Source organism: Bufo bufo, chromosome 2 (assembly GCF_905171765.1).
Source record: "Bufo bufo chromosome 2, aBufBuf1.1, whole genome shotgun sequence".
In the NCBI taxonomy this organism is placed as follows: domain Eukaryota; kingdom Metazoa; phylum Chordata; class Amphibia; order Anura; family Bufonidae; genus Bufo; species Bufo bufo.
Genome location: NC_053390.1, coordinates 343154836 through 343167467, shown reverse-complemented (window position 1 = coordinate 343167467; position 12632 = coordinate 343154836). Strand labels below are relative to the sequence as shown.

Here is a 12632-nt window from a genome sequence, read left to right as displayed (position 1 = left end):
GTGAAAGTACCCTTACATATGCACCCACAAAGCCTCAGGGCAGCATGAGCTTTAAATACTTTTCCTGGATATGTATCCAATTTCCCATCAATACTAAGTCTATAAAATTGCCTGCAAATAATTTAACAAAATGCATCCATTTCATAAGATTCATCAATAATGTTCGGTGTGGGGGGAACTCATTAAACCTTTGCATCACTGTATTAAAACACCCCTGGGAGGTGAAAATGAGTTACGATCATTCTAGGGCAGGGATCTGCAACCTTCCGCACTCCAGCTGTTGTGAAACTACAACTTCCAGCATACAAACATGCTCGGCTGCTTTTCTAACTCCCATAGAAGTGAATGATGCACTCTGGGAGTTGTAGTTTCTGAACAGCTGGAGTGCTGGAGGTTGCTGATTCCTGTTCTAGAGTATCACATGTACATAGTCCAAAGGATAGTGTTTCAGTACCTTGGAGAAGACCTAGAAAGCCAATGTGAATACTGTAACATCTGTGTTCATATCCAGTAAACTACAATATTTATTTTTCAAGCAAGTTGAAAAGTGGTAGACGCAACCAGATCGTATGCAGTTCATCTTTGCCTTTTTATACATTTTTGTTGCTCCCCAGAAGTGGAGGGAAATTATGAAATATGGTGTTTGTTAATTATGATTAGTGTAGGCAGAGATTTTCGGTAAATGGGGAGCAGTGTCCGTGATAATATATGTTATATATTTAACAGCTGTCAACACGTTCATATTCCTTTTGTATTTTGCAATAATAATTTTGACCATATTTCCTACTAACATAGAACACTAATGGAAAGTAATTGTACCTAATGGAATAAGTTATTTATACAAAGAAGCACAAGATCAGTTATAGCGGATATCTTGTACACATGTAAAAGTGGTAAATGCCATGTGAACAGTTAAATTCGGTTCTGACATACTATTTGTCAAGTAATTAGTCCATCAGCTAATGGACACTAGTGCAATGGCATCTGTTACTATGGTAAGATGATGGACACGAGTTTATGCTACCACTTTTTCCCATTTGAAATGGCATAAAGGATACTGAGAACTTCTTTCAGAGGATCTGTAGCAATTAAGGACACTCTTTACAAGATATTTTTTTTTCAAAACTTAAGCATGAATGAAAAAAACCTCAGTAACTAGAGATTTGCTGTAAGCTTGAAGTTGTTTTTAAAGGACTTGCTACCCTTTGTTCAAATGGGTAGAAGTCAAATAATGTTATACATTGGTCTGTACATGGCTCCAATTCTAGGTAACTTTTTACATTTTTGTATATTTATTGTGTTCTCCCTTATCAGGGTGGTGACTACGAGCAATGATACAAGGGGACAAACTTGCACCATTTAGCACCAATATCTTTCCATAGATGTAAACTCTTTTTTTTTTTTAAGAATCTTGGTTCTGACAAATATAAAGCAATTACTATAATTACCAGTTTCTGTCATGCAGTGTCATAGCTTTACTGTAGATGTGACTGTGGTCATATTGAAGACACTTAATCAACCATAGGACTATGAGGTGTAAACACTATCAAATTATCTATCTGGCACAGCAATGTTTTTTGCTTTTTTTTTTGTATTATAAACTAGCTATTCTAAAAAGTAAGAAAACCCAATATCAGCGAGTGTTTTGAGGTTCTTGCCCACATCAGTACAGAGCAGGGTACTGACTGGCTGGATGAAATGCATTTGATGTAGCTCTGGGAAGTACTGGTACTCATTGAAGCAATCCTATGGACTATGGAGACTTACTTTAGGCAATGCCTCATGAAAAAAAAGAATATAAATTAGTTCTCCTCCAAATGGAAGAAAACTACCTCATACCAGCTAACCAGAAACTCCTCTAAATAGAACAGAACCTAATCTGTAGAAAGATATTTCAAGGTTCTTGTCGCTCTTCAGTACAGAGCAGGGTACTGTCTAGCCAGATGAGATACCTTTGATTCATCTCGTCGGGATACTGGTTCTCATTGGAGAGATCCAGCAGTATATGGATATTTATTTCATATAAAGTTCTATAAGTCAAGGGCATCTCATCCAGCCAACAATGCTTTGTACTGAGAAAGGGCAAGAACCCCGAAAAAGGTGTCTACAGATGGATGACTCTTACTTTTGGTCACTTTCTTTTTGATTCTGTTGCTACAAGGTGGCTTTTGTAGGTCTCCACACACTGATGGATTTCTTCAGTGAGAGGTATGCCCACTCAAAGGTTTTAGATTATTAGAATTATATGAAACAAATGAAATTTTCGCTTGATTACTGTATAATGTGTTTTCCAGAGCTCACATGCTGGATTTATGGAATGAACTGCATTCACATTGAAATTCCACAAAGCCATGAGAAATATCATTTTGAATGTATTGCTTAAAAACAAGGAATGGTTTCACCATCCACTGGTTTTGGTCACATTTATGTGACCCATTTAAGTGAGTTCTGAACTTCAAAATTTAGCAGAGTAGATTGATAATGAATATACATGTTGCTTCTCCTCTACTTCTTATGATCTTGCTCTGAAGTTGCCATATTGACATAAATGCCTGTCTGTGGACCTCTTGTCATGTCACAACCACAAAAATACATTTCTAATAGTGGGTATCACATGAAAGGAAGTTGGTGAACAGCTGTGCATGCACTGCTGAAGCAGGAGATCAATAGAAGGATAGCACCATCCAAAAAGTAATATGGGGCATCCAATGGCTGTGGTTACCAAGATCTCAGCTTCGGAACCAAATGTAAATTAGAAAATTGAAGTATTAAATTAAATGACAGCTATTTCTTGGTCCCAAATCCTTTCAAAAGACACTGCAAGGAAGTCACGTTTGAGCACACCCTGCTGCAAATATATCACATATCAGTGGAAGCACGTCTTGTTTCTTTTTGTCCAGGTGTATTGAAAAAGCTCAGTCATCATTGCTCAAACAGCAGCAGCTTATATGAACACTAGGTAATACTGCAGGAGATTACATGCAGAATGCTGGATCTGATGAGCTCAAATATAAGATAGGCTGTGCTGTATAATATTTGGGATTAGAATCCTAATCTCTTTAGGGAAAGTGTGCAGTATCAGCAGAACAGACCTACAGCTCTATGTAGAAAACTGTACTCAAGTCATTTTTTGTAACACTAAAACAAGTTTTATTACATATGCCACCTTAATTCTTAATAGGAAAATTTGATATTAAATTTAACAAAAGCCAGATTATTCATGAGTATAAATGCTGATAGAGGAGGTTTTCTAGAATATTTGCTTACCTGACTAATTGTGCTACTCAGATAGCTGCTACATCACAAGATGTTTTACTAATATTTGATAATGGCCATGATTTGCTATTGCTAAACGTGAAACGGTTCTCATGCCTTACATTTCGAAACACATTGTGCTGTAGTCGTATTGACAAAAAATGTTATAAATTTCCTTCAAGGAGCATTGTAAGGATTATGCTTAGTCGAGCATGATGTGTTCTTCCCTCTGCTACCTGTCTCCCTTGAGTGGTGAATTGCTCTTTGCTCTGCTTTTGGCATGAAAGATTAACATGCAATGGAAGACCCCTGTGCAACCTGACCATTTCCCTCCTGGCAGTACAGGTAGGCTTGCTCTCTTAGTGGCTGTCTCCTGCCTAGTGATAGAGACTAAGAATGATCAGAAATGAAGTAGAGTAACTGGTTTCTGATGTGCAAAATAGTATGACTCAATACTCATTTACTGTAGCACTGTGGTATTTATACAAGAATGGGGCATAAAAAGCTATATTTGTAATCTACCTATCTATCTATCCCATTGCATAGTAGAATTAAAGGGTACCTGTCTGCTCTTTTTGGTCATATACTGTAAGCTGCTCACAGTACCTTTGCAATTTGCTCATGTTGCTCCCGAAATGAGACTTGTTCTCTTTTTCCAACTTTAAAGGGATTATCTGGTAATATACACTCACCTAAAGAATTATTAGGAACACCATACTAATACGGTGTTGGACCCCCTTTTGCCTTCAGAACTGCCTTAATTCTACGTGGCATTGATTCAACAAGGTGCTAATAGCATTCTTTAGAAATGTTGGGCCACATTGATAGGATAGCATCTTGCAGTTGATGGAGATTTGAGGGATGCACATCCAGGGCACGAAGCTCCCGTTCCACCACATCCCAAAGATGCTCTATTGGGTTGAGATCTGGTGACTGTGGGGGCCATTTTAGTACAGTGAACTCATTGTCATGTTCAAGAAACCAATTTGAAATGATTCGAGCTTGGTGACCTGGTGCATTATCCTGCTGGAAGTAGCCATCAGAGGATGGGTACATGGTGGTCATGAAGGGATGGACATGGTCAGAAACAATGTCCAGGTAGCCCGTGGCATTTAAACGATGGCCAATTGGCACTAAGGGGCCTAAAGTGTGCCCAGAAAACATCCCCCACACCATTACACCACCACCACCAGCCTGCACAGTGGTAACAAGGCATGATGGATACATGTTCTCATTCTGTTTACTCCAAATTTGGACTCTACCATTTGAATGTCTCAACAGAAATCGAGACTCATCAGACCAGGCAACATTTTTCCAGTCTTCAACAGTCCAATTTTGGTGAGCTCGTGCAAATTGTAGCCTCTTTTTCCTATTTGTAGTGGAGATGAGTGGTACCCGGTGGGGTCTTCTGCTGTTGTAGCCCATCCACCTCAAGGTTGTGCGTGTTGTGGCTTCACAAATGCTTTTTTGCATACCTCGGTTGTAACGAGTGGTTATTTCAGTCAACGTTGCTCTTCTATCAGCTTGAATCAGTCGGCCCATTCTCCTCTGACCTCTAGCATCCACAAGGTATTTTCGCCCACAGGACTGCCACATACTGGATGTTTTTCCCTTTTCACACCATTCTTTGTAAACCCTAGAAATGGTTGTGCGTGAAAATCCCAGTAACTGAGCAGATTGTGAAATACTCAGACTGGCCCGTCTGGCACCAACAACCATGCCACGCTCCAAATTGCTTAAATCACCTTTATTTCCCATTCTGACATTCAGTTTGGAGTTCAGAAGATTGTCTTGACCAGGACCACACCCCTAAATGCATTGAAGCAACTGCCATGTGATTGGTTGACTAGATAATTGCATTAATGAGAAATAGAACAGGTGTTCCTAATAATTCTTTAGGTGAGTGTATATTGATGACCTATCCTCTGGATAGGTCATTAATATCAGATCGGTTGGGGTACGACACCTGGGACCCCCTCCACAGCTGTTTAGAAGATGCCGGTGCTCCGTGAGCACTGTGGCCTCTTTCTAGGCCTCGGTCACATGGCCTATTTGCAGCTCAGACACATTCAAGTCAATGGGGCAGAGCTGCAATACCAAGCACATCCACTATACAATATACCTTGCTGTGCTTGGAAAGCTGCTTGGAGCTGGCTGCGCTCAACAGAGCTCCCGTGAGCGTGGCGACTCCCTGAAACAACTGATCGGCAAGGGTACCGGGACTTGTATGCCATATCAGCAAGCTTTCACTAGATGAACAAGCATTTGCTCATTCCCAGTGTGATCAGTGGCACCTTTACACTGAAAATGAATGTATCACAGAGTGGCACATTTGTAATAGACTCTTTTCTCTCGCTTTACACATAAGAGTAATGTTGGCAGAACCTACTGATTTGAGTGGGACCAGCTGACCATCTAATGTGTATGAGGGCCTCCTGACACAAAATGTCAGGAGAGAGAAGGAACAGATTTTATATTTCAATGTGCCTGGCTCTTTAATTCTTGTGAAAATAATTTACTACCAGAAGCTCATTCTCTTTCTATATTGCCTATAGGATAGGGATGGGGGTCAGAAGATATAGCCTTCTAAAGTTTATGGCTAGAAAGGAGTCTCAAACAGTAGATCTTTTTTATGGATTATGAGACATTTTCCTGTTCTGGTTGATTCTGATTGCTTTGTCTCTTTCTAAGTCTTTGCTATCAGCAGTTATCAGTGTAGCAATATATTTGTAGTCAGACAGATTAAATGTAGCATTACATAATGGACATTCGAAAGAATGGACATCAAAGTAATACATGGATAGGTCAGAACTGCCAGAGCTGGAGTTGCTCTAACAGAGCATCTCTCCATTCTGGCCGATAAGAGAAGGTCCATAAGAGGATGTAGGGGCAGGGATTATCATCTTCATATGGCAATATTCTTTTTTCCTGTTGGTAAAGAGATATTGGATGCATTAAGTATGGCAAAATCTTCTGTCATCAGGATCCTCATCCACGACCCAGCTCCTCTAACAAGAAGTGCTCTTTCCAGTATTCAAACATGGCCCCCTTTTGATGAAAAAATTAGGCTTGATTGCAGGAAAACTTTGATAACTCCACCTAAAAATTGTGTAACCCAAACAATTCTTCTAATTGTGGACAACTGTGATACACATTGGGCATGATGTTATGGTTGGGTGTAAAAACACCCTTAAGTGAATTGATGACAATGTGGTTTAGAAAAAGTGAAAAATTTGCAACCCTACACGATTAGACATGCATTGTGAAGGAAATGTTATAGACTGTGACACTCATTAACACTGCAAAGGAAACTTGGTACAGAGAGTGTTAGTTACAGTAATTTAAGATGTTTCGAGGAAAGCAATAGCTTCTTTTCACCTTGTGTATACAATTAATAACAGGAGTTTTCAGTTACACATCCCTCCAATTGTCCTGCTTTGACACAAAGGATAATGGCTCTCAGGCAAGAACACAATCACTATCTTCAAGTATCTTTGTATGGGTGCAATTCAGAGGTAAAATATAGTAAACCGTTGCGAGGCAGGATTGTATAATACTTCATTACAGTCCTCATATTCTAATAATCCCTCTTGATTATAAAAGAAAAACATGCTGGATAAGTACACTGGAGATAAATGGGACATTGATTGTATTAGGTATTCAAACCCTTTCTTATTTCAATTACTGTTATAATAACAGACAAGTAAATGTGAATGTAAACCATTTAATAATATAAACATCAGCCTGGAAAAGCAACGTATTAACATAAAAACTACAAGTTGCATTAAAATGTTTATTCTAACTGCAGAGGGATTAGAGAAATGTTTGTGCTGGGTTTTAGAGCATGCAAATATTGGATATTGCTATTAAATTATGTATTTGAGGAGAAGCTTAAATGTAAGATATGTTTTTCTACTGGTGCATTCTAAATGCTACATTTTGCTTCTTTTTAGTCATCTAAATCTGATGCTTTAGTCATTGACCAAAGATAGAAGAGGCTAAATAAAAATATGCCATGTCAGCTGAGCTGTCTCTTCTCTATTTTGCAGCACAAATTGAAGTGATACCATGCAAAATTTGTGGAGATAAATCTTCAGGAATCCACTATGGTGTCATCACTTGTGAAGGTTGCAAGGTAAGAGCAAGACAAGATGTGAAGGCAAAATGCTGTATATATTAGTTTTTTTTATCTATTTCTATGTTGCATATCTTAATAGGATTACTTAGTAGGTCTACATGCAGTTCTATGTAAGTTATATATACATTTATATATACTGCATCATATATCATCTGCCATGATTTAACTACTGAAAAGCCTTTGTACAGTATTTTCATCCATGTGTTCAGTTATATGATTAGAAAAGTATATCCAGTGTAGAGTAGACACAATCTGATTAATACACCAGTATTTACTTATTATTAGGTGTATATAGTATTCTACCAATCAGAAGGTCTTGTGAAAATTAGTAAAATTTTGGTATAAGGATAGATATGTCTGTAAAAAAAAAATGACCACATTTTAATTACTTAAGGGAAACCTGTTTCCAAAAAGGGAGAGCAATCTGCAGGCAACATGGTATAGAGTAGGAGGAGCTGAACAGATTGATATATTTTTTGGGGAAAATATTCAGTAAATTGTATAATTCATACATTTAAGTCTCCACTCTTTCTGAGCTCAGTTGTACATAGGGCCATCTTGTCAGTGACTGACAGCTTGCTCTGTATACATAGATCACTGTCACTGATAAGGCGACCCCTGTCTCCAACTGAGCTCAGAAAGAGCAGAGATTTATTTTAAAGGCATAAATTATAAGCTTTGCTGAATATTTTTTTCTGAAAACTATATATGAGTCCGCTCAGCTCCTCCTGCTCTATAGCATGTTGCTTGCAGATTGTATTGCACTTGTGGCAACAGGTTCTCTTTAAAGGGGTTGTCTGAGTATTTAATACTGATGACCTATCCTCAGGATAGGTCATCAATATCTGAACGGTGTGGATCCCACTCCCAACACCCATCCCGATCAGCTGTTTGAAGAGACTGTGGCACTCCAGTGAATGCCACGGCCTCTTCCTAGGTCAATGACATCACATTCATCAGTCACATGGCCTATGCACTGCTCATTCCCATTCTGATGATTAGGGGTGAGCTGCAATACCAAGCACAGCCTCTATCCAATGGACAGCACTGTGCTTGGTAAACTTCAAGAGGGCTAACCAGAGTGCCACAGCCTCTACACTCAGCTGACTGCCAAGTGTACCAGAAGTTGGACTCCCACCAATCACATAATGATTACCTATCCTATTAAGACAACCCCATTAAAATATAACTTTAGAATCCAACAAGACATGTTTAAAGACCAAAAATGTCAGTGAATGTAATTTCCCTTTAACAATCAATACAGCATGCAGACAGCCTTTGTAGAGGAGGAAGGCATATAGACACTAGGAGAGAGACAATAAGCAGAATTTGTTCTTGGCTATATATTATATTTTTTTTTAATAAAACCATGATGGTCTTTTGCAACAAGGTCTTAGTAGATGGAGCATTATTGGTAGCCCTCAGATGTTTAATGATGACCTAGTTGGTACCACACATTCCTTCAATTAATGATATCCACGAACAAATGAGACACTTTCTACTTATGGACCAGTTAAAGATGGAAAGACAAAAGAGATACAAATCTAAACACTTTTTCAATTAGTGAGGTACAGGAACTCATGCAAAAATTTCTGTTTCCCAGAGTGGTACCTGACTGCTGATTTGAAGGGAACGCTAGGTAGACTGAAAGTCATGCCGGTACCATAATGATATGATCAAATGAGGAGGAGAGAGGTGATATGCAGACATCCAGATGGGGAGAGGGGAGATGACTGGGGCAGGGGGTTATTACTTTTAATGTAAAATGGTTGTATAATTGTTCACTGTATGTTTTTCTATTTTGTACAACTTGCATTGACATACTCTGTCTGATGGTGAACAATTAAAAATATTAATAAAAAATAATACCCTTCTTAATATTTGCCCAAATCCATTGCATACTCAGACAAGGAAATGAGTCTTCATTCTATAATAGTGGCCAAAGAAATGCATAGTCGCATATGTACTTTTTCTTCCTGTCCCTAGTGGCCAACAATGCATCAAGAACCACTGGTGTAAAACACTGATATAACCTGTTATATGTCATGTGTTTTTTCCTCTTAACCAAATCAGAATATTCTTTATTAGAATACTGGCTTTTGCTCCTGTAGTTGGACACTTCTGAGCATTGAATATATTTTGACAGAAGCTTGGTATAGGATTACTAGACATGTGGGGAGGTATGTGTCCTAACCAGTACAACAAGGATTTGCTATCATTATCCCTTATAAACATAATGATGTTTATATGAACTATCATTTCACATTTATTTGCTATGTTCCTTCATTAACATTTCATTTTGCCAATTTGTGTTAATCTTCATGATCTTGTCATCAGGAACATCTTGGCTTGTAGCCACATACAACAAGAAAAGGTTAAAATGAAGTAGGTCAGTCCAGCAACTCCACCTATCAGATTATGTAAACTTTGTATTCTTGTTATGTAGGTGCTGTAAAAACTAGAACAAATTTAAGCCGAACCTAAGATTAGATTGCTCTTGCAGGTAACTAGGCAGCACTACAGAGTTGTGCAACAAATGCTATTTAATATTTGTATTATATATACAGTATATATATATATATATATATATATATACATATATATATATATATATATATATATATATAGAACCTGACTGCTATGGGGCACTTCTGCTAAAGTTTAAAGTTGCATCAGTAGAAAAAGCTTCAATTTTCACAGCAGTATCGGAATGGGACCTCCTTTGATTGGTAAAGAGTTGTCTTCTCCAATGAGTCACGTTTTTTGCTTCATCGAACGCATAAATGTTGGCTTGTCAGGCGAGAAACATCAGAGGACAAACACTCTGCAAGCATTGCTGGAAGAACATATGCTGGTGGTGGCAATGTTATGGTCTGGAGAATGTTTTTGTGGAATTCTCTGGGCCCACTCATTCATGTGGAAGGTACTCTCAACTGATTTGGGTATGAATCTATCCTTGCAGATACACATACACACATACAGTCAGGTCCATAAATATTGGGACATCCAAACAATTCAAAAACTTTTGGCTCTATACACCACCACAATGGATTTGAAATGAAAAAAACAAGATGTGCTTTAATTTGAGGGTATTTACATCCAAATCAGGTGAACGGTGTAGGAATTACAACAGTTTGCATATGTGCCACTTGTTAAGGGACCAAAAGTTATGGGACAATTGGCTTCTCAGCTGTTCCATGGCCAGGTGTGTGTTATTCCCTCATTATCCCAATTACAATGAGCAGATAAAATGTCCAGAGTTAATTTCAAGTGTGCTATTTGCATTTGGAATCTGTTGCTCTCAACTCTCAAGATGAGATCTAAAGAGCTGTCACTATCAGTAAAGCAAGCCATCATTAGGCTGAAAAAAACAAAACAAACCCATCAGAGAGATAGCAAAAACATTAGGCGTGGCCAAAACAACAGTTTGGAACAGTCTTAAAAAGAAGAAACGCATCGGTGAGCTCAGCAACACCAAAAGACCCGGAAGACCACGGAAAACAACTGTGGTGGATGACCGAAGATTTCTTTCTCTGGTGAAGAAAACACCCTTCACGACAGTTGGCCAGATCAACAACACTCACCAGGAGATAGATGTATGTGTGTCAAAGTCAACAATCAAGAGAAGACTTCACCAGAGTGAATACAGAGGGTTCACCACAAGATGTAAACCATTGGTGAGCCTCAAAAACAGGAAGGCCAGATTAGAGTTTGCCAAACGACATCTCAAAAAGCCTTCACAGTTCTGGAACAACATCCTATGGACAGATGAGACCAAGATCAACTTGTACCAGAGTGATGGGAAGAGAAGAGTATGGAGAAGGACAGGAACTGCTCATGATCCTAAGCATACCACCTCATCAGTGAAGCATGGTGGTGGTAGTGTCATTTCGTGGACATGTATGGCTGCCAATTGAACTGGTTCTCTTGTATTTATTAATGATGTGACTGCTGACAAAAGCAGCAGAATGAATTCTGAAGTGTTTCAGGCAATATTATCTGCTCATATTCAGCCAAATGCTTCAGAACTCATTGGACGGCGCTTCACAGTGCAGATGGACAATGACCCAAAGCATACTGCAAAAGCCACCAAAAGAGTTTTTTTAAGGGAAAGAAGTGGAATGTTATGCAATGGCCAAGTCAATCACCTGACCTGAATCCGATTGAGCATGCATTTCACTTGCTGAAGACAAAACTGAAGGGAAAATGCCCCAAGAACAAGCAGTACTGCCCCAACTGAAGACAGTTGCAGTAGAGGCCTGGCAGAGCATTATCAGGGATGAAACCCAGCGTCTGGTGATGTCTATGCCTTCCAGACTTCAGGTTGTAATTGACTGCAAAGGATATGTATCCAAGTATTAAAAAGTGAAAGTTTGATTTATGATCATTTTTCTGTCCCATTACTTTTGGTCCCTTAACAAGTGGGAGGCACATATGCAAACTGTAATTCCTACACCGTTCACGTCTTGTTTATTTCATTTCATATCCATTGTGGTGGTGTATAGAGCCAAAAATGTTAGAATTGTGTTGATGTCCCAATATTTATCAACCTGACTGTACATGCTGATTGTCTTCCCTGGAGAGTATGGGATCTTCCAGCAAAACAAAGCTGCATGTCCCATCACTAGAAATGTCCGACAGTGGTTGTAAAAGCAAGACCAAGACATTCATGTACTACCCTGGCACCCTAATTCCTATGACTTTAACCCAATTGAGCTTCTGGGTAACGACATTGATGGTCGTGTTTGCTCTATGTTTTCACTCTCCAGCAGCTGTGGGATGCACTTCTGTCAGCATGGTTCCACATACCTATGACAACCTACCAGGACCTTATTGACCCACTCCCAGCTCCTCTAGCTGCTGTCTCTGCTGCACATGGCAGTTACTCTGGAAATTAGCAGGTGGTCATAATTATAGTATATATATATATATATATATATATATATATATATATATATCCACAGCACTCCCGTAAGGTTTAAAAGGGTTTTCCAAGACTTTTATACTGATGACCTGTCATCTGGATAGATACAAGTGGTAGAGTAGAAGCAGCACTATGCGGTCTCACGATAATGCGTACGTTTCAATGCAGCAGCCTCACCGTAGGCCCTTGATCCGTCAGGCCATAAAGTATATGCAAGTAAAAGAAGATGGTTCCGGCAGCATTCCGCAATATCAAAAAGTTCTTTAATAGTCACCTCAAGACATAAACAGCAACGTTTCGACTGAAGCACAGTCT

The 12632-nt window shown here is 38.9% G+C and overlaps 1 protein-coding gene across 1 annotated transcript in view; it reads left to right on the top strand.

Moving 5' to 3' along the window:
* RORB (RAR related orphan receptor B) overlaps nucleotides 1-12632 on the top strand; it is a 117245-nt gene that overhangs the window by 41114 nt on the left and 63499 nt on the right. Inside the window, exon 2 of the mRNA XM_040420310.1 lies at nucleotides 7305-7390. Coding sequence (XP_040276244.1) covers nucleotides 7305-7390 — 86 coding nt within the window. The remainder of the gene's footprint in view (nucleotides 1-7304; nucleotides 7391-12632) is intronic.